Raw genomic sequence first — 22,903 nt, 5'->3', positions numbered from 1 at the left:
AAGGCGGGTTGCTGGCAATGTGGGAAGGCAGCTCGGCGGGAGGAGACCTAACGGAGGGCGGCGCGCGGACTGTGTATGCTCAGGTTTTGGACGCAACCACGGGTCAAGAGATTAGCAGTAAGGTGACGATCGACAAGGCTGTGGTTGGAAATCGCTACCAAGCTTTAAAGAGCTTCCCGGATGGCAGCGTGGCGTATTTGTCAAAAGGCACGACAGCCACCTCGGTGCAAGTTGTGCGATTTTTCGCGTGCTAGTAGTGTAAATATGTAGCCTTGCGCCTGCAGTCTTGCAAAGGTGTTCGCAAGACTGCAGCCGGAAGACGTAGATGTATACTTTCTGACGAGATTGGAACGTTCATGGACGTGATTTACCTGGCAAAATATCATTTTGAATATTGCTTAAGGCAAATATGGATTTCAAATTTCATAATCTTACGGAATCGCATCATAAAGACCTATCGAGATGTGTAATTGCGCCACATAAGGTCTCTCAAAGACCAAAATATTCCGTCTCTTTATTAGTATCAATCGTTTTGCACACAATTTAATTAAGTTTTTTAACCAAGCTGTTGATTTAACATAACTTCACATCGATGCTGAAAGCGGGACATTGATATCATCTAGCTTGCATGACGTACGACAGTAGTTGCGTTATAGCCACTCAGACTACCAGTTCTAAAAGCGCGAAGCTTCACAGCATTAAACCCTGTTTAAAAAGCTCGTTCAAACAATCAATACAAAATTATCAAGTCTTTTATAATACTACCGTACCAAGGCTTCGCAGCTCCGAAGCAATCGTGTCAAAATGAACTTTTGCCTTCTCCAACGCTTCTTCATCAAGCTCTATACCAGAAACAACTTAGACTACTATTCACACCGCAGAATACAGTTCCATTGGTACCAATTGCTGCCTTGTTGCCTGCGAGAAAACGCACGCGCATATTCTGTTGTGGCCTCAAACGTATCGATTTACGTACAAAATCTTCCGCTTGTTCAACCCGATACAAATGTTGCTAATCCATTCAAAACTTAGTCTCACGAGCTGATAACAAAGCGCACACATCTCCCTCACCTCGGTAGCTTCTACCCCAAACTGCAATCTCGATCTTAGACATGGCGAAGCAGACGCGTTCCAATTCGGCAAGCCCAAGTATTTAGCCACATCTCGTACTTCTTGCTTCGTGAGGTGGCTAAGCGGACTCACGACGTGAAACTCCGACGCTGCCACCAGTCCTACAGCTCTTCCAATCAATCTATACCAAACATAAAAAACCAACAAAACTAAATAGAATCCTACCAACTCGTGTGGAATCGAGCAGATCATCAGCATTGGTGCCATTATATAAAACAGGCTCTATGGTGGCTTGGTCTTGTTGTTGCCATTCTCTCCACGCAAACTCTGCTACTTGAACCAGCGTCGAGTACAATGTCGTTTTGCAATAGTAGCAACTTTGGCCTTGATTCGCTACATAGCCATCATGTTTTAATTCTTCCGTATGGCATTCCCACAATGGAATACCAATGTGCGAGGCAATGTTTTGAGCCTGAAGGAGTTGGATGGACGGTAATGCTGCGGATCTCCCAATGCACGCAGCGCTCGTTTGCGGGAAGACCTGGTACACTAGCGCTGCCGCTAGAGATGAGTCGATACCGCCTGAGAAGGCCACTACGTTATTAATTGGCAATCTAGCCTTTATCAACGTCGGGATTGGCGCTCCCCGGGAGGCCACAAGACTTAGCAACTGATCAACTTTTTTCGCAAGCATTCAACAATAGTGCCTTTGATATTCAATGATCTCCTGTCGAATTCAATAATGCTATTCTAAAGATGGTGTCAGCGTTTTGCTACCTGCTAGATCGCAGCGTGGGGCTGCCGTCCCGAGCGTACAGTGACAATTTGCACGCTCGAGAGTCTACGACATTATTGCAGCATTCACCTTCGACGAGTAATTATATCTTTCGCCAAGGAATGCGCGTCTGGAGCTTTGCATTAGACCCAGTCGAACAACGGTTTTTATTCGTTGGAACTTCCAAGTCCCAACTTTTGGTATTTGATCTCGAAACACTCGATAAAGCCGATTTTTTGGGTCATTTGGCGTATTCTACGACAAATGCATTAGACCCAATTTGCACTGCCGATGCAAAAACGAGAAATGCTCCAACTCTTCAATTTGGCATTTCAATGGTCGATTGGTATCCAGCCGACGGTGGAATTTGCATTTCCAGCTCTTTAGACGAACATGTGAAAATTTGGGATGCCGAAACCTTTTCGTGTGTGAGTTCATTACATTTACGCAGTGCAGTGTTTGGAGCAAAGTTCTCACCCGTTAGTACGACGCATGCATTAATTGCTGCTGGAATTGCAAAAGGGGAAGTACGACTCGTGGATATGGAAAGTGGGGCCACCGCACATAGTCTCTTGGGTCATCAAGACGAAATATGGACTTTAGATTGGTCTCCGACAAGTGAGTTTATCGTAACCACGGGGGCGAGAGATGGCGAACTTCGCCTTTGGGACATTCGACGATCTGGAGCGACTGCGTGTTTGCTCTGTTTAAATCAAGAAGGAAAAGCGGAAGTACCGAGGAGATCGAATTTGTATACAAATGTGATTCGAAATTCCATGCCAATGTCAATGACTGCGAGAAAAAGGAGAAGACGTGATGGAGCATCTGAAGCAGAAATGAAAGATCAACAACGAGCAAGGACAAAAGTAGACTCTCATCATGCAAGGTTGCATGCTTCCACGTATCGTGAGACGCGCAATGATCCGCATGCTGCAGCAAGCACCTCTTTAGCGGTGGCACATTCTGCAGGGATTACAAGTATCGCGTATACTCCGGATGGAAGATATTTGCTAAGCAACGGCATGGATGGAAAACTTCGACTTTGGAATGCCACATCAGGGGAACATCAATTTATGAACTATGAAGGAGTGCATCGAACACAACCTCGTGCTGCTAGAAATGTTCAAATGGCAGTCGTGCAAGAAAGTGGTGCTTACGAGAGTACGTTCGTCTTTCTTCCGAATGGGTCGGACGGTGCATTGTCTTCTTATCGTGTATTTGGAGACAGTGGAGCACAAGTAGAATCTGCTACAGCTCATTATCAACAAATAAACGCTTGTCTCTATCGAAAAGCTACTCGTGAGCTCTATTCCGCGGGAGAAGATGGACTCATTATGAAATGGAAATCACTCCCTACTAATTTGTATCCAACCATGTCTACTGACGTCGATTCCGAAACACCAAATTGCGTATCGAAAGCAGAGATCGATGCTCTTGACGATAGAGATGCTTGGAGTGATGATGATACTGATTTCGGAACTGGGGGTCATGAATTTATACCTCCTATTTTGCGAGACGAATATTAATTGATACTACACGCACAAACTCTTTTTTCAAAAAAGTTGCATCCCTTTTTGATATTTAGAAAGGCTGATAGTATTAAGAAAAAAATCTTAATTGTCCTACTTGCCAATTTTAAACTTATCTTTGGCCGCACGAAGGAATTCCATCACTTTAACAGGGTCATTTTCGCCCTTTGCAAACTTCTGCACAGTGCGTTCCGTCACACGCATAAAGGGATTTGTGGCCAGCTCCTCCTTAATAGTTGATGGAACTGTAGGCTCACCACCTCTCGTCTTTTCAATCGCCCAGACCAATTTCTCCTTGGCCGCTTTATTTGTTGGCTCCACGTGGACAGCAAATCGTAAATTACTCGCAGTGTACTCATGACCACAGTAGATTTTTGTCGCTTTCGGCAGCTTCGCAACGACCTTGTTAAGAGCATGATGCATTTCCTTGGGACTGCCACTGAAGAAGCGGCCGCATCCCGCAATAAACAATGTGTCGCCCGTAAAAAGGGCGTCTTGGCAATGGTAAAGTACGTGGTCTCGTGTGTGGCAAGGTGTGTAATAGACCTGAACATCCAGATTACCAACCTTGAGAACGTCTCCATCAGTGACAGTCTGCGTCTGAGCTTCCACCGCTTGAACTGGTCCGCCAACTACCTCAATTGAACGATGTTCATTCTTAGCAATAAGATCAAGAAGATTTTGATTGCCGCCAGCGTGATCCCAGTGCGAGTGTGTTGTTAAAATCATGGAAATTATCACTTGGAGACCTTTTGCACGTGTGTAGACTTTCTCGGCATTCACGGGATCAACTGCCGCCGCCACGCCTATAGCAAAATATTCGTGACTCATGATACATTTCAACCATGAAAGAGAATAATTTACGAGTGATTGGATCAATTAGTAGATACGCATAGTTGTCCGTGAGCACTGGCACGAGCTCAACCTCCATGATAAAAAAAAATTGGACAATAAAAACTACACTAAGAGCCGAAGTTAACTAATCAAAGAAAAAGACAAAAATATGTAATTCGACAAAGTATTATATAGAAAAGAGTCGGGGCAAGGCGATTCCATCTTATCCGTAATTACAAGACCTACTCTGCCATCAGCAGATACAAATACTCGAAAAAAGCCGACCCAAATTTCCTATTAATGACGAGAGAATTATCTACGAACGCGGTTTCTCCTTCTTCTCCTTGTAGAGCGCAAGAAGCGACACGCCCGAGACCTTAACGACCTTAAAACGCACACCTGGGATATCACCAACGGCATGGCCACGACGACCAAAACCCGAAATTAAGACTTCGTCGTTCTCGTCAACGTAATTAAGGCAACCATCGCGAGGCACAAAGGCCGCAATCTTCTTGGAATTCTTGATAAGCTGCACACGGCACGACTTACGAATAGCCGAGTTCGGCTGCTTGGCTTCAATTCCAATCTTTTCAAGCACAATGCCCTTGGCCATGGACGAACCACCAAGCGGGTTAGCCTTCATAGCAGTCACTGAGTGACTCTTGTTGTAGGACTTTTGCGCCCAGCGCTGCGTACGGCGATGCACGCGAAGCTTACGCGCACAGCGAATACCAGAAGGTTTGTCTGGATACGATACATGCACAGAACCGTCAGTTACTTGATTACTTTAATGGTAATATGAGCAATGCGAATCTCTTTCAATCGCTTCCTTCGCCTTCCGTCCTTAGCTGTCATCTCCTCATTCGAGTCTGAATTTAGTATTGGCTAACGTCGTAACACCATTACGCTCAGTATATGAAAACATTTGACAGGAGGAGAGACAAACGAACTATTGGCTGCAGAGCTGATGTGGAGAAGTCGCCTTGCTCGCAAGAATATCTACGTACGCTTGGCCATTTTTACGTCGGAGGAATTTCGGAATTTTCAGTGAGCTGTTGTTTCGGGTTTAGTGGGTACATGAGAATGAATGGAGGGCGCAAAATGAGAAATTACCGTGACTAACTTGGACACAATACTATGAGAACCGCAAAATTTAAATTTAGCATACTAAACGCTATTTGTAGACATGTTAAGCAAATCGCATCCTCAAAACCGGTTGTCGCAATTTGTATAAATTATATTTCGGCTACTTTCAAAAAAGGTAAAACTTACTTGATAAAATCTATGATTAAGAAAATGTTCAAAATCTTGATTATAGTTTTTGATCTTACAATTAATAATGTTTTTCGTTATATTCGTTACCACTAAATCTATAGACTTCTTATGAACAAAGAGTTACGTAAATGGTACTAAGGATTCATATAATATTTAAAAACTTCAAAAATAATAGTCTGACTTGCTTTACATACTTTTTTTTGTTAAGTTATGTATTTAGCCAAAATGATTGCAAGTGTTGCTTGTAATGCATGCTTACAGCCTATGTGGGGCGACGATTGGACCTTCCTTATTACTTTACATGGTAATATTCTAAAAGCTTATCCACTGGTAAATATAGATCATTATATCTTCTTTCTCCGCGGTCCAATCAGCGGTGGACGCGCGCAAAGAGAAAGAAAGACAAAACTTTTAGTTGATATTTTGTATTAATCTGTTTTTAAGTTAAATTAAGTAGATGGACGAGAAGAACTTCATTATAATCATACAGTTTTCATTTAACCCTCTTTATAGCAAGTATTTTAAAGAAGACTTCCTTTGCAGGTGCAAGTGTACGTGAAGTGACGTGAGGCACCACTCGCACTGAGGCAGTGAAGTGGACTTGTACTGAAGCAGTACAAGTCGACTTCACTGCCTCAGTGCGATCGTAGTGCCTCGTTACAGTGCGGGTTATTGATCACCCCTAGCAAAATTTAGTGGAACGGTTGTCGCTCTTCGCGGAATACCAAAGTCCGCGTCGAATGAAAGCCGAATAGTTTAAATATGCTTGTCGACGGGGGGCTTATCCAAGTATTATCTACCTTTTAGATAATATCAATTGACAACCTTTAAGTGTTAATTTCGAGAAACGATACACCCCGTTACACACACATAACTATTTATTATCGTTCAGAAGTGTTATTATAAGTGCTCTGAATAGAATATTTTCAATTTAATCGAAGAAATCCTTCGAGCAGAACGAATAAAGGTAAGTTTATAGAAAATAGCTACAAATGATATATTTTAGCTTTTTGGCGTCTCGACGCTATGTTTTAGTCAACAGCAGCGGCATTTCGCAGAGACCAGACTGGTACAAAAGAAGGGCTAGTGGTACCAGCAGTTCGGGTCATGGCACGTGGTGGCGCGTGCCATTAAGCCAAAATGTGGTTTCGGACTGGGGCTGGGATGTACAGATTAGATGATGGCGTGTGGTTTTGACCTATTGTCTAGACTGGACTTGGCAAGGAGTTTTGATTGGTCGTGAGCATACAACATGGAGGCAGCCTATAGGAGTCGTCGATGGTCGAGAGCGAAGGTTATCGGTAGAGAGGTTGATTTCATTGGTCTTAACTCCTATATAGCGCTTCACAATGCTTTTAAGTGCGCAATACGCTATAAAATTAATTTAAGCTACAACTGCGAAGACGATGACAAGACTCGGCAACGGTGCCCAAGATGAAGACGTCGAAGTAAAGATGACGCAGCCTATTTTCGAGTTTATCAAGGCACCCCGGCTGAAAACATGGAGTCAGCCAGCCTTGGTGCGATACATGCGCGATCGTCAGCAGTACAAATAAAACATGAGGGAGCGATGGGCGACGACGGGTGAAGTCCAAGAAAATATTTTCGTTAGCGTCAAGAGCTCTATTAAAACGCGGATCTGGCTCATTATGTGCTTAAGATAAACGTGTTTAATGTCACGGAGGATCGTTTGATCATATAGATCAAATGCAAAGCGGAAACGATCATGAACGATCAGGTACCAGAAGTGGCGAGGCTGTTCGTCTGTCACCTGGAGATGGATATGAGGAAGTCAGATTATAAAGCACGAATATCAAAGAACTCTATGAATTTTAATCGGCTTGCCGACAAGCACGGGCTACAGACTGGGTGGGTGGGTCGTAGCAGTGCTAATGATGTTACTGGTCGGCAGCGAATGAAGACGCGCTGCAAGTTTTTAATTGACAACTTATCCCCAATCGTGTTCCGGTAAGACGATGAAAGGTTGGTGTCCTTCCCCCCATATTCCGCACATATACCATACCTGGACTGCTGCGGGTAGCGATAAGGACATATCACCATTCCAACGCGGAAGAGGGATTTATTGCTGATGCCTCTGCTCGGGCTAGATTATGTATAATTTTCTTGAGAAGGTCACTGCTCTGCGAGCTGGTAGAGGCTTACTTCAGATTGGACAACAGAGTATATTTCTACACCACTTCTTAAGAGTGTCAACAGCACCGTGCCGCAACTATTTTAACCTCTACTATACCAGACTCAGATACAGGGCGCGAAGCGAAATGACCCCACCTTCACCTATCGTCTCGCACCGCACGCAATGGAGCGCAGGTACAGAAGCAGAGCCGATCGCAGGTGCTGACCTCGAGGAGCAAAGGCATAAATCTGACCATGAGATGGCGCCTTAGTCTCAAAAATTCATGATCCGTTGCAGTAAGTATGAGGAGCTGGAAGAAAGCTTGAACGATGATGAAGATTATGAAAATCACCGCTACTTATCACCGCAACAGGAAGGGCTCCTCGGCATCGTAGATCGAGAATCAATATGATATCGATATGGAACCTTACGCTGACGAAGCAGGAATGCCGAGCCAGCAAGTACTTGAAGACACGAAGAATTGGGGAAACAGGAGTGGAGGCGATTTGATCTTTCACATATAGCCCACCCTCCAAAATTGGTCCGACAACCACCACCAACCGGGGTTATGACTTCATACGAGCCTGTTAGCATCAATATGGGTAATATCGAGATGAAAAACCCTACTCAGTCGGACAACACAGCTGTAAGTTCGAACACTGAAGAAGGCTTCGTGATCACATAGACCAAAGAAGCCAGCATAGGTATCGGACTGGATTGGAAGTCTGCATGGCACGCAAGTCAATGTTTTAGCCAACGGGCAATGCCTATTTCACGTCTTCTACGCGTCCACTACATACGAGATCTCGGCCAAATGCAAATTTTCTGCGACGCAAATTCAGGCTTAGTTAACATTATACAGAAGACAACAAACATCGTACTGACGAACATGAAATAGATGTTCAGCTAGAGCTGACGGATCCGATATATCAAGGACTTGGAGAGATTGTATCCTCATGTAGCGACCCCTACAACGATTGCAGCCGCGACGGCGGCATTGCGCGCACAACTTGCGGTCACTCGCTTTCGTGTGTGTAAGACAAACAATTTCACGCAACTTCTGGGCTGGCACAGTTCTTCTCAGGGCTCTCGCGGTTTATATCAGAGAATAAATCTACGTTTGGAGAGTCGACTTGTACCGAGCGGCACACGCGCAGCAATATTCGCACCAAATTTTAAAGATGCCTAACGGTGGCACTCAGAAACATGTGTTGTGACGACTGTTGATGACGGGTAAGTCAGCAAGGTACTGAAAGCCTGCTTTAATCGTAAGGTCATCCCGCTTATGTTGGTGCTCAATCATGCATGGATTCACTACTACGGAGTTCAGTATAGGCGACAGTTCCGGGACTATAACGCGTTTCCTGGACCGGGCATGCGTGCCAGACTGGATACAATACACCAGCCAGTCGGTCTCCCGATGCTCGATGCGAGTCATTATGATGCAGAGTCACTAATGGGCATACTACAAGGGAGGAGGAAGCAGCCATATTGGAGGGGTTGTGGCTAGATTCTACGCGAGTGGCTCACAGGACACCGAGATCGCAGCAGAGGAAGACGACTCATAAATGAAACGATTTAATAACGATGCGAGAACACCTCTTCACGCTACAGTTTATGAGCGTATACTTCGAACAGCTTACAATCTCGTAAAGACGCATTGCTCAACAATTACAGAATTCAAACCACGAGTTGTTTCAAAAATGAAAGAGGATGTATGGAAAAAAGTTTGTGTATCACTCCCCCCCCCCAGGATTCTGTAGAAGGCTGAATTATATTGAATGTCTGGTGATCCATCAAGCTGCTCTTCGCGATGCATTCAGGTTATTCCCTGGGTAGGGGAGTAACCAGAATGCATCGCGAAGAGCCATAGCGGCTGATAGAGACAGGACTAAATCGCTTTGTCAATCGTGATCACATAGGTGCAAATCGGAATGACGCGAGGCTGCGTATGTGCACGCTACATTCACAAAGAGATGACGTCTAATATGTCGGTATGTGAAGTTCTCCCTACTACCGCCTAATCCCTTTGAAATACCAGTCCAGAATTGGCTTCTGCCATAAATTCTCCTTTAGGTGGAACGAGCACTATCTCCTGCCTTGTGCGACGCAATTGCCCAGTAAGAAGGGTGTTAGACATCCTTAACCAACTTGACACCCTCATTGATCTGCGTAAAGCCTAGTCAATTTTAGCAAATTTTATCATTGACATCTGTCTCCTTTAGAAATCACATCAATTTAACATGACTGTACTGGCGCTTAAATGACGCGAGCCAGGCCTCGCAGTCCTGCTTCGAACTTCCAAAAACCATTGACAGTATTAAGATTAACAGGTCAGGTGTCCTCTCGTCAGCATGTAGTGGCGAAGCGTCAGATTACCGATAGCCAATACTTTTGGCGTTGTTCGGCTCGTCTTGTGATGCAAAAAATCGTCGAATTCGCGTCTGAGCATAGTTTTTCGGTCATGTTGGGTCTGGATCGGAAAATAGAATTGCCTAGAGAGGGTTGCTCCATCCCTCCAAAAGATTGCGTGACCGAATCTCATTTATTTACCGCAGGTGGCGTTCGCATCCAATATCTGGACGCGTTACCGCTACAGTAGTGCCTGGTGCCCCCCCTGACAAATAATAACGAAAACTAACATCAATTGCCGTCACGTAAAATGGCATTACACAGGTACAATATGGAGGGGTACTGTGTATAGGGAAGCTCCCGATGCCCGCGTCTTGGGGCAAAGCTGATGGGTCGTCTGCGATGACACTCAAACAACTTAACCCGAAGCGCAGGTTGGAATGCTGATACACCCATGGCCTTAAATTTGGAAACTGGTGGCATGTGCCAAGGACCATTTGACGGGCCACTTCATGGCACTGCACGGTGAAGTGAACGGCCAACCTGTAATTTTATGTAATATCTATGCCCCAGTCGAGAACGCGACCATGGAGGCCTTCTACTCTGGCCAGCATACAGTTTCATCAGCAACACATTTGTACATTGGAGGCGGCTTCAATAGTAAGCTTAATCGCTTTAGCTACAGCGATGGCCTGTTATGGCATCAGCTGTCACCTTGTGATCCCTTGAGAATCTATACACAGATCTCAAATTGATGATCCTCCACGAGCCCATTGATGTACCATCTAATGGGCATCTGGGCCGTGAAAGGCATTCTTACGAGTGTCAGCGGGGACGATGACACGTTATTCACATCGGCTGCTCATACGCACGACTCACCCGCACTACGCAGGGTGCTAGAAAATTGGTTTTTGACAGCTCCATGCAGCAGTGTATGCCGGTAGTCACAGACGCCTGGAAGTAATAATATTCAAAAGTATCATACGTTCTCGTATTCACATCCTGGACTCAGTCTTGCAACCAGTCGACTCGATAAGTGGTATGTGAGTATGCGGCACCATTATGGGCTACTGCCCTATGTACTAATTGGAGATCACAAATGCATTATCTTACATCCCCGTAACCCGAACAATTCGGTGCGCATCAAGCGAGACCCTCAAACTTTCCTAATCCAGCCTTATACAACACTGCAAGTGGACACATATGTCCAAATCGAGCTAGCAAAATTTTAGATCGAGCTGGTAGGGGATTGCTTTGCGGAAAAAGCGGTCGATGCATGGGAACAATTGCATCCTCAAGCACAAGAGAAGAGCCAAGAAGAGCCATAATAAACATCTATCGCAAACGCTGAAATGGTTGCATCGTCGGTATGATCAGCAAATGAATCGGGAACTTGCTGTTGTACTGTCTGGACAGGAAGGAAAGAAAGGAAGCAGTCACACGCAGATTTCACTAACCTTCTGCGCGCGATCTCAGAGACAAATATAACCTGGCTACGGTAAAGACAATGCAGACTATTCAGGTCACACACATTGAAAAGAGGGCAGACTACGAAGGCAATGTCTCAGCGTGTCTCTTGCCGGTTTAGTGACAACGCTATCCCTTCTCTTCACCCCGCGGATGGCCAACCGAAATAAAGAGTCTTCAAGAAATTAGATACACTGGACGACGCATGGGGCCCCATCCGACGAGGCTCGGTCAGCAGAGCAAGACAGGCAAACGTTGTTTACCGGCTGCAAGCAGGACCCACGGATTATGTTAGCGGTCTGAAAGTTTCAACGCTCTTCAGTACAGACAGTCTAATTGCCGTTTTAGGCGCGTAAGCTCGTGAAGGCGTGTGGTTCAGATCAAGTCGGCAATGATTGGTATATCCTTTATTCTTCGGAGCTCGTTTCTATGATGCTTAAATATTCCGATTATGGTATCAAGGTTACGTTTGTCCAGCATTCTTTCTACAAACATACATTTCTGTCTCAAGAAGACCAGCGAAGGCAGTTATCCGCTAAACTTCCGGCTCCTGTCACTATTATGCACCGATTACAAGCCGTTTAAAAGAGTGATCGCGCCGGCGCTCGAGGGACATTGGGTAGCCGAGTTCACTCGCACTAACACGGCTTTGGCTCCTCCCGAGACATCCATATAGTCACTCGAACTAACACGGCTTCGTCTCCTCCAAAGACATCCATATCGATTACATCATGGCAGCTTAAGCCACGATACCGCATTCATCGGAATTGCGTTATGCTATTGTGTTTTTGCTTGACTTCCCAAAGGCTTATGATACTCTCGACAGGGACTTCATCTGTGCAGTGCTCAGCCGCCACGGGTACACATCACGCCTCGTAAAGGTTATTGAGATTATTGTGACATTACATTCAGTCCTGAGTGGTCAATGCCTGGCCAACGGCTAGTGGTCGAGAAGAAATTCTATCACCCGGCGCAACATACAAGGATGCCCCCTTGCTCCACTTCTCTCCATTTTGGCGTTAGAGCCCCTGGCCCATCTCATCGATCGGACTTCTGACCTGCAGGCATACGGATCTCAACAAATATGATGACAACTACATTAAATGTAGGTGGATATGCGGATGACACGGCCCTCTATCTCTGAGATCCGTGTCACATCACAAATGTTATTCGGATCGTGGAAGCACTTAGAACTGCGACCGGGCTCGTATTGAATATTTGCAAAACCGTAGAAATAGCGCTGCATCCGGATGGACTGATCACGGACATTAATTGGGTATGGCAGATACCTCCAGCCTGCTAATGCTTTCTTGAGGTACTTGAGAGTGCAAGTTAAAAGCACAAATGGGTCAGAGCACACCTAGAACATCGTGTTGGAGCAACTGAAGACTCGGGTTTGTCTTGCCAGTAAGGGACGCTCACAATCGAACAAAAGCAAAGGTGGTTTCGGCGGTTACTATGGCGAAACTTCTTTATATTACTCGACACGCATGGCCAAACACCCAAACAATTTAAAAAATGGAAAAGTAAATTGAGAAATATGTATCGCAAGGATTTTGTTTTCGCCACCCTCAGTACAACGAGGATGACAGGAACGGTAAAAAACTTTCAATTCCGAACCTACATGCTCAGCTGTTGGCACTTGCTGTCGTAATGATGTCACGCTAGGTTCTTCGGCGACAACTACAGATGATGTGTTTGTGTCGTGTTGGAAGCTGGATCGTTTTTGAATTCGCGACAACCACATGACTCGAACTGAAAGTTGAGGGATACAGTATTAAGGAGTATACAGTAAAAGCACAATTTAACATTCTTAGCTAGTGCATGACAAGGAACTCCTTGCCATGATGAAATATCGACTGGCTAAATTATGGGCCGTTATTTGTTTATAGGGACCATGCGTCTTTACGCACGGCCGTAAACAGTCCACACCTTTCGCAAGGAATGGCGAGATGGTTATCTTTCATTGCGAGGAAGAAGTTCTCCGTGGAATATTAACTAGGACGACTTGATGTCGTCGCCAATGCTTTTTCGCGCCAGCCCGATTCTGAGCTGGCTGTGGATAACATTTGTGAGCATAAGCCCACTGTTGCAACAATAAGTATTCCGTCGTCCGTATTTACTTGGCGACGTGAGAAAAGCCTATCAAGAATATAAGGGTGTTGAAGGATTGATGGATTACCTTGAAAATCCATCACAACAATTCTTGAAAGGATTGTCGAAATTGTATCGATCCATTGATGATTGATACAAAACACGAATAATTTACTGTGTCACACAGCCATTGCTGGCGACAACACCTCGTGGCCCATAATGATTTACGTTGGCGCATCATGTATGAATGTTACGATGCACCAATAAGTGATCATTGTGGACGTAATACTACCTATCTCACGATAAGTAGCGAATTCTTCTGGCCACGCCAGTATGAGCTCGTCCGCAAGTACATACATGCTTGAAAAATTTGTCAACGGATGAAGTCAGTGCTTTATCCCGTGCACTGTAACAACCTCTGCCTGTTTCGACGGAGTGTTGGTAGTCCGTATCCATAGACTTCGTCTTCGGATTATCATTTGACCACAAGAATAGTGGTATCTTGGGTTTGTTGATTCTTTCCACATGATGGTATATCTGAACTGGTCTCGGATCGACCCCAGATTCACGGCTGAATTTGTCAATCTGTGTCCAAACACTTGGAGCACAGTTGAAAATGTCAACTTCTGACCAACCTGAAATAGATGGACAGACAGAACGTGCATATTGTATCCTCGAAGAAAAACTTCGCGAATACTCCACTCTTTTACGAGTTGGAGCCAGTTTTCGCGAATCTGCCATCAACAATTAAGTGCATGCTTCTACAATGCGCACGGAGTTTTTCGCGAACGGCTTACGCCATCCACCCATATCCACGTTGCTCATAAGAAACTGTTATTCAATGTGGGGAGGGACTCGCTCGAGCAAAGAACAATCTAGCTCTTGCTTATCACGCATTGACCCTACAATCAATGAGAAGGATGTCAATGTTGATTCAATCAAAATTGAAGTGGACTAAGTCAGTAATAGCGATAACGCTATTGCTGACTGTGATAAGAATGCTGAAAGACTTAGCATCAAAAAGCCATCGACGCATACCCTCCTTGTTCTACGTAACTATTATTTAATGGGTGGAGAGACGCGCTCAAGCAAAGAACAATCTATCGCTTGCTCATCACGCGTTGACCCTACGATCCATTAGAAGGATACCAATGTTGATCCAATCAACATTGAAGTGGACAGACAACATTGAGTACGCACTCTTCGAACGGTTTTTCAACCGTTCGATATAGTGAGATTGCACCGTCTCAGTCATAGCGATAACGCTATAACTGACTTTTATGAAGATGCTGAAAGACTCGGCATCGAAAACAATAATATTAGTGAGAACAATAATGCTCTTACTTATGGGGAGAACGACATCTCCGCCGTGCGCACCGGTCGCACTGAAGACAAAAACAAAATGAGTCAGACGGAGAATTCCTGCTTGCTAGAGAAGCACTGGTCCGTTTCGCACAGGTTTTCATCGATGATGCGGTGGACCGAGAAAACGGAACTCTGACAAAACTGGAAGAGTATACATTGTTTCGTTTGATGTTAGTACTCTAGCCCTACTGTCTACAATAAACCTACCCAAATATGTGGTGACGAATGTGGGCATTTATAAAATACTGCCGAGGTATATCGGCCCCTTTTTGTGTACTACATCGACAAGGCAATGCGGACACGATCGAGCTGCCTCGTAGGATGGTTACGCATCCTAGTGTCAAATCGAGCGTCTCCGCCCGTACCATCAGCACGAGACTTCTTCCAATTTCGACTCACCCCGGAACGGTCTAAGGCGGCTGCTAAAGCCTGATGGTCGAGCAGGATGGTCTCGAGGCAGAGTCGGGTTCTCACAAACAGACATTCCACTACATCCTCCAAGGATGGAATCTTTTGACGAGCTGTCACAGCTAATTTTGAAGGGACTGATGTGATTGTTTGTTAGTTGATCAGTCGCAACTTGCGCACAATTTCTCAACTGGTCACGAAAACTTTGTCAACCGTCATTTCTAACTCGCGACGACGGAATCGCTCGTGATCACTGTCCTCCCTTCAATTATGGAGGGTGTGATCCAAGGCGTGATGGTGACTCGGGTTTGCCCCGTTCGCCGAACCCGATTTTTTCTTCTCCTCCACATCCATTGACATCTCCCTGTTGAATGCTTCTCTAACCACCGTGAGGTGAAAGGGTTTCTTACGAATTATCTCGTACGTTTGACAGGGTGTCAACCTTCGCATGATTGTTGGAAACCCCGTTTTAAACTGATGATGAACGTACCGGAATAGCACGACGGTAGGACGATATCCCTCCTCCTTGACGGAAGTCCATCAGAGAACGGAAGCTTCGGCGATTCAAATAGAATTGGAGGTACTCAATCCCTTCGCGCATCTCACAAGAGATAAGGTCTTTTAATGAGGATCTTGAAGAGAGTATGCCTACTGAGGAGCATGAGCTGCACCGTTAAAACAGCGTGGATATGAGCCCCCCCCCACGAGAGGCAAGGTAACCCTGCCTCTCTAGACAAACAAAACAGACGTTTTCCATGCAGTAGACACATAAGCGTTTACTGAAACATTGGCATCGCTAACAGCTGTACTGAGTCGTGCAGCTGCCAGATTTTCTGCCTTACAGGCGACGCGCACGGGTTTCGTTACAGAGCGCAAACGAATTGATTTTTCACAAAATCAAAAGTGCAATGAAATTGGAGTTTTTACATAAGAAACCAATAATGCAAATTTTTCAGGGACATAGTAGTGTTTCCCTGTCAGTCCACATCAGTCACTATTGTGGCTTTTGGTTAAGCGGGGTGATGTAACGAGGTGTCCCGTAACATAAGTATTATTTGATTTAGGAGAAACAATATATATTATATTCTTTGAGAGGAAATAAGCAAAAAGTACAAAATTACTATCTTTATTAATTTGACTTAATATTTCCAATATTATTAAATATTAGTAATTTTAACGCAATGAGACATCAGTTCTATTGATTTTTAGATTTAAGTGAATAAACCAGTTCGTGAACACACCGATGATATTGAAAATTACCAGGGTTTTGTTCCAGCAGCGATACAACCTGCTATTGTTGGACACGGAAACGGTTAACCTCGATGATGACATGATGAATGAATTGTCCGGTAATATGGATATTAATACAATTGATAGGCCAAACACCGCTTCGTCATCTATATATTAACCTACGTCGGACTGCAACAGACTCATCATGGATCGCAATAAGAACGGCAGCTGTCCCATTAGCAGTGACACAAGAAGATCAACTTGTACTACAAAAATCAGATCAGGGGGGAGAATCGCATCATCTTTAACAGTCTGACGTTATAATGACTGACAGTCAGATGTTTGATAAGCACCAGTTCACAAGGGGTAAAGGTTGCAGCAAGACATAAAATGTTATACAGAAGACCTGCCTAAAATAATAATGCTAGGACGTATCTTCCTGACAATTTTAGAGAGGTTATAATTTTAGACAGGTATACTACTCCCTAAATAAATTAATTAGTTCGCTTTTCGGAGGGATGAGGTTATTAAAGAAAGGCCTCTCCCCCCAATTCCCCAAGAAAAACTCAGTAGCAAATCGACAATGCCTCTGAAAGGCCACACCACAATGACGGACGATGTCCGTGTGGCTCTCTGCAAACATCACACAGAGAATCCCGCACTGTCTCAGGCTCAGCTTGTCAATTGGCTTCAGGACAATTATTAGCTGGGGGCCAGCCAGGCGACGGTTTCCAACACGCTGAAGAGGAAGGCAGACCTTCTTCGGCTTTCAGAGGACAGCAACATGAGTGCCAAACACCAGCGTGCAGTCAAGTATCCACTGATGGAATCAGCTCTGGTGGCTTGGTTCACTGCTCGCCAGGATTGCATCAATCTCAGCAAGTCCTTGTCCATGAACATGCAGGGCGGATTCTGGACCGTCTTCGTCTAGGACATGAACCGTTTAGTTTTCCGATGGCTGGCTGGAATCCTTTAAAACTCGGAATGAAATCCACTCCTATCGCCGCTTTGAACAGAGCGGCTCGGTGGACATGGTTGCTCTGGAAGATGCACTTCCCCCTCCTCAATCGAAAGGAATGAAAAGATAATTACAACATGAATGAGACTGGCTCATTTTATCGGATGCAGGATACTCTGCAAAGGACATCAATTCTTATTATCGGTTGGCTAATGCACCTCTTCTGTTTCAGGCTGACAGATAGCTTGCAACACGACACGTGGAGGGGCGGAAGCAAACAACGAATGGATAACTGTGGTTGTCTGCTGCAATGGTGATGGGTCCGACAAAACGCCCCTATAGATCATTAGGAAGTACGCCACTCCTCGCTGCATCCGCCATGTCAATCTCCAGAACCTTGGCTGTCAGTATCGCAGCAACAAGAAGGCCTGGATGGCACAAATCATCTTCTTGGAGTGGCTGAGGGACTTGGATCGGAGGATAGCATATCGCAAGGTGCTGCTGATCCTGGACAACTGCAGTGCACACGTCCCGCTTGCTGATCTGCCGCAGCGGATCGCACTTCGCAACACGACAATACACTACCTATCGCTCAATATGACGTCAAAGCTTCAGCCTTGCGACCAGGTAATCATACGCAACCTCAAAGCGTACTACCTGCGCAGCTTCAACTGTATGCTCCTTCGGGATCTCGACAATGGTGTCGTTCAGCAGGCAAATATTAACATCCTTCATGCTATCCAGATGTCAGTCTCAGCATGGGCTAACGATGTCCGCACTGAGACCATCCACAGCTGTTACCGGCACTGCAACGTTCGGTCAGAACCAGCTGATGCTGCACCAGTCTTCGAGGAGGAGGGCCTTGACAATGAAGAAATGGTGGAACTGGAACATCAAATTGGACGCTTCAGGTATCCCAACCTGATGGACATCCGCAACCTGCTAGACTATCCTGCTGAGCGGATTACATCATACATTTCAGACGTGGATGATATAATTGAGGACCATCTTCCGACTCAGCCTGAGGACGAGCAGGATGACAGCCAGGAATTGCCTAAGATGACTGTCGTGGATGCTCAGAAAGCACATGAAATGCTTGAGACGTTCTGGCTGCAACAGGATGGCGATGCGCTGGGGGTTCCTTGTAACGGGGTGTATCGTTACATGAAATTAACACTTAAAGGTTGTTATTTAATATATTATCTAAAAGGTAGATAATATTTGGAGGATATTACTTTATATAGTAATGTCCTGAATTCTTATCCATAAATAGGTATAGACCATTATGTCTATTGATTCCGCAGACTAATCAGCTGTAGAAGTAATCAAAGAGAGTTACAAGATAAGATAGATAAGAATTCATTTACATGTTTAGTATTAGTTTATAGTTAAGTCAGCATTTACAAAGATAGATTAAGAGACACTCAACTATATTAATACAGTTTTCATTTTACACTCTTAAGCTAACTTGCCTTAAGAGAAGTCTTCCTATATACGTACAGTGTACGTCACCTAACGAGAGGCACCACTCACATCTGAAGCAGTGTGAAGTGGACTTGTACTGAAACAGTACAAGTCGCAGTGCCCCGTTACACCTGGTAGCACTTTGTAGTCCGTCCAAGGACCACATTTCCCACATTTAACATGGACATGTTAGATGGTAGTGGGAATACGCATCACGTTTCCCCTGAAAGCTACTCCTTTCTAAGTGATATAGAAAGGAGTGCGGTTGAACGAATGAGTTCGACCGTAGGAAACGATGCAATACTGGCATTACTGTCCAACTTAAACAGAGATGCCCTCCATTCAACCGTCGCCAAGTTCATACAACATGAACTTGACGAGATGAAGGAAAAAGTAGCCTTGCTGAATCAGCAAGGCTCTCAACAGGCGGAACTGTTGAGATTACAACAGGTACAGACCCCTGTACCTGGGATGACGCAAACGCGTCGTCCCGAAACCTTAAAGATTGACATATCTAAGTATAGGGGAGTCGAGAAGTTCCCCTCTTAAGATGGTTTGTCGAATCAAACGATGCCATAAGGGCTCGTAACATCGTCGACGAGCAAATCCAAGTCGCATTTTGCTTAGCCAAATTTGGCAACGTGTGCCAAAACTTGGGCACTAGACCTTAAGTTGCGCGACCCGTATGACTTTAAGTCGCTTAAGTTTTTAATGCCCGGCTGAAATAGACGTTTGAAATGTCTAGGGATGAGTTCAGATCTCGAATGAAGCTTCTGAAACTTAAGCAAGACAAGCGTGATGTTCGCTTACGCCCAGCACATACGACTCTTAGCGAGTTGTATCACAAACAAACCCAGTTCATGAGCCTACGTTTATTACGGTGTTCATGTAAGGCCTTATGGATGGTCCCGTGAAGACCCACCTGTTCCGCTTGGAACTGGATACGCTTGAAGAAGCAATATCCGTTGTGGAACAGGAGGACTTTAGCTTGAGACTGGCTCAAGCTAGTTCGTCATTGTATCGTCCTCCAAGACGACACGAGCTTGGAGGGTCAGAAACTATGGACCTTTCCTACGTCGAAACCGAGAGATCTCGCTTTTCGAGCAATAAGCGATCGCAGAAATGCCATCGCTGCCAAAAGTTAGGACACTACGCTCATGAGTGTAGTGCCTCACGCGCAGCACCGAAAGGTACTAAACGTAATTTTGGACCGAATGCTAAAAAGGGCAACGGTCGCGGGCCCGACGTTGTTGCGAAATCTCAACAGCAAAACGGACCAACAAAAAACGGTCGGGGCTGTGTGGCGTCAAATAACTTTATTCGTCGCTAGAGGGTCGTACACTCAAACATGTTGAGCGCGACATCCCTCAAACGAGGATGACGGTGCGTCTAGCGACAGGCGCATCGATAACAGTAATGATACGCGTAGTGAAATTTCACTACACGTTAATAGATTTACAGTACGACGATGATTTCATCGTACTGGATTTAGGTGACAAATTTGATGTCATCCTAGGTTTACCTTGGCTCAGAAATATGAGCCAAGAATCAGCTGGCAGTATCGATCCGAAAGATACCTGCCACTTGTTCATCAAATGGCCATCTGAGGAAGGTCTTGGAGTGTCCACAAGCGTGTAGATGTACTACGCGTGAGTGCGATGGCCCTACTTCTGGTACGGTCGTTAGTACGACAGGACCAGATCACAGTGTGATTACTAATCACACTGAGGAGTCAGCTGCCGGCGGCTGTGCTAATACACAAGCAGCGATTGAGAAATGAATGTACGCCTAGTTGGTGACATTCAAGGAATATACCGGTTGTTTAAAGGGGCAACCGATGATCCTAGGTCGAGAATAGAGTCGACCTATTGCACAAAACGAACGGGATCTCAGCAGCTCTTCAATGAACGAAAGTGTCCTCGATGTGAAGACTTGGATTTAGAGAAATGATACTCAATCCTGAAAGTCACTTAAGACAAATCCTCTATACGAGAATTAAATAGAACTCAGGGATGTATTCCCTGAAGTAGTTCCATGCGAGTTGCCTAACGATAAAGGCACTTGATATCATCGAGCTCAAACCGGGCTCGATGTACTGTGTCATGAAGCAGTGGCCACCGCCTCGTAAACAAGTACTTGCGATCGATAAATTCTTTACCGATCGAGTAAAAGCGGGCCATGAAAGGAAGTCAACCTCCCCACATAGCTCTCCAACCTTCTGTATGCCAAAGGCGACAGGAGGGTGGCGGATAGTGCACGCATTTAATAAACTGAATGCTGCAACGGTACCGGCTCAAACGCCGATACCTAGAAAAGACGTAATCATAGATGGTATGTCTAAGAGTACCATCTTTCCGTCTATGGATCTGATGGATGATTTTTATCAGATCCTTATGCGTGAACAAGACATCCCGTACACAGCAGTGAGCACTCCCAGTGGGATGCTCTGGAAATAGCTCGTAATACCACCGGGGCTTAGTAATGCCCCTGCAACTTTCAACAGATGCGTAACGAATCTGTTGAGACCAAGGACCTTCTGCGTTTAATGGATCATCTGATGAATCCATTTGATAAATCTTTTAAGGTTTTACGGTTTTATATCGATCGTCATCCTATCGATACACAACACGCAATGGCTTACTGTACTACGCAGCCGTTGCCGGCGACACTCTACGTGTCGTCGTTCCAACCCACAATGGTTTGCGCTTGCGCATCATGTATGAGTGTCACGATGCACCAACAAGTGGGCATCGTGGACGTGAGAAAACTTATCTTACAGTAAGTCGTAACATTTACTGGCCCCGCCTATCAGTTCGTGCGGAAGTACATTCGTTCTTAAAGGTATGTCAACGGGTGAAGTCTAGCTCTTCATCCCGTGCCCCTATCCAACCTCTACCACTTCTCGCAGAATGTTGGCAGTCCGTATTCATGGACTTCGTCTACGGGTTTCCCGAAGACGATCACAAAAACAATTGAATTCTTGTTTTTGTAGACAGATTCAGCACGATGGAACATCTAGTTGCAGTACCAAAGTCGATCACGGCTCCGGAGTGTGCCCGTGTCTTAAAATCGACAAGGTATTCAAACTCCACGGTTTACGGCGGGGTTTTGGCAACCCGATCTCTCGGAACACGGCTGACAATGTCAACTTCTGATAATCCAGCTACAGATGGTCAGATGCAACGCGTAAATGCGTCCTCGAAAAAATACTTTGAAGTTACGCCTGATTGTTTCCGAATTGGACCGAGGTTATACCGATGGTCGAATTCGCCATCAATAATTCGGTGCATGCGTCTACAACGCATACACTGTGCTTCGCGAATGGCTTACGCCATCCACGCATACCCACCCAATTAGAGGGTTCCTTTCGTTTAAGGGGGGACTCGCACGAGCAAAGCTATTTCTGGCTCATGCTCATCACGCGTTGTAGTTGCTAACGACGCGAATGATGTCGATGTCAAAGAAATCGACTTCGAAGATAAGAAAGCCCTTAGGGCATTGCACACAAAGCGCACTGGGAAAGACAAAACAAATGAGTCAGCAGAAGGGTTTTTGCTGGGTCGAGAATCAGTAGTTCTTTTCGTGCAGGATATCATTGCTAACGCAGTGAACGTCAGCAACGGAACGCAGACAAACATTGGAAGAGCAAATGTTCTTTCGTTTAAAATTAATAATCTAGTACTACTGTCTACGGTAAACTTACCTAAGCGTGTGGTCACTAATGTGGGTAGTAGTAAGCTACTACCCAAGTTCATTGAGTCTTTCCGTGTACTGCATCGCAGAGGCAATGCGTACACAATAAGATTGCCACGTAGGATGCGAACTCATTCTGCGTTTACGTTGGTCGGCTCCGCCCGTACCATCAGTACGCGGTTTCTTTCGAGGACAGATCTGACCACCCTTTTCAATAATCCCTAAAATATTCTTGTGGTCACGACCAAATTTTT

The 22,903-nt window shown here is 45.2% G+C and overlaps 5 protein-coding genes across 5 annotated transcripts; 2 read left to right on the top strand and 3 right to left on the bottom strand.

Moving 5' to 3' along the window:
- Positions 1–17: 17 nt before the first annotated feature.
- On the top strand, positions 18–254 carry CCR75_001476 (uncharacterized protein; the record flags this gene model as incomplete). Its single annotated transcript, XM_067959579.1, has 1 exon — positions 18–254. The coding sequence occupies one exon, from the start codon at positions 18–20 to the stop codon at positions 252–254; it is 237 nt and encodes a 78-aa protein (XP_067823934.1).
- Positions 255–352: 98 nt separating this feature from the next.
- Positions 353–1,765, bottom strand: CCR75_001475 (uncharacterized protein; the record flags this gene model as incomplete). Its single annotated transcript, XM_067959578.1, has 5 exons — positions 353–705; positions 771–842; positions 901–1,012; positions 1,072–1,232; positions 1,297–1,765. The coding sequence occupies 5 exons, from the start codon at positions 1,763–1,765 to the stop codon at positions 620–622; spliced, it is 900 nt and encodes a 299-aa protein (XP_067823726.1). The 3' UTR covers positions 353–619.
- A 62-nt stretch (positions 1,766–1,827) lies between these two features.
- CCR75_001474 (uncharacterized protein) lies at positions 1,828–3,372 on the top strand (the record flags this gene model as incomplete). The annotated part of the gene is made up of 1 exon (XM_067959577.1): positions 1,828–3,372. The coding sequence occupies one exon, from the start codon at positions 1,828–1,830 to the stop codon at positions 3,370–3,372; it is 1,545 nt and encodes a 514-aa protein (XP_067823727.1).
- A 96-nt stretch (positions 3,373–3,468) lies between these two features.
- Positions 3,469–4,306, bottom strand: CCR75_001473 (uncharacterized protein; the record flags this gene model as incomplete). The annotated part of the gene is made up of 2 exons (XM_067959576.1): positions 3,469–4,181; positions 4,240–4,306. 2 exons carry the CDS (start codon positions 4,304–4,306, stop codon positions 3,469–3,471), a joined length of 780 nt encoding a protein of 259 aa, XP_067823935.1.
- Positions 4,307–4,525: 219 nt separating this feature from the next.
- Positions 4,526–4,852, bottom strand: CCR75_001472 (uncharacterized protein; the record flags this gene model as incomplete). Its single annotated transcript, XM_067959575.1, has 1 exon — positions 4,526–4,852. One exon carries the CDS (start codon positions 4,850–4,852, stop codon positions 4,526–4,528), a length of 327 nt encoding a protein of 108 aa, XP_067823936.1.
- Positions 4,853–22,903: the final 18,051 nt, after the last annotated feature.

Source organism: Bremia lactucae, linkage group LG19 (assembly GCF_004359215.1).
Source record: "Bremia lactucae strain SF5 linkage group LG19, whole genome shotgun sequence".
NCBI lineage: Eukaryota > Oomycota > Peronosporomycetes > Peronosporales > Peronosporaceae > Bremia > Bremia lactucae.
Note: the sequence above shows the minus strand (reverse complement) of the source record. Positions and strands in the feature narration are given on the sequence as shown.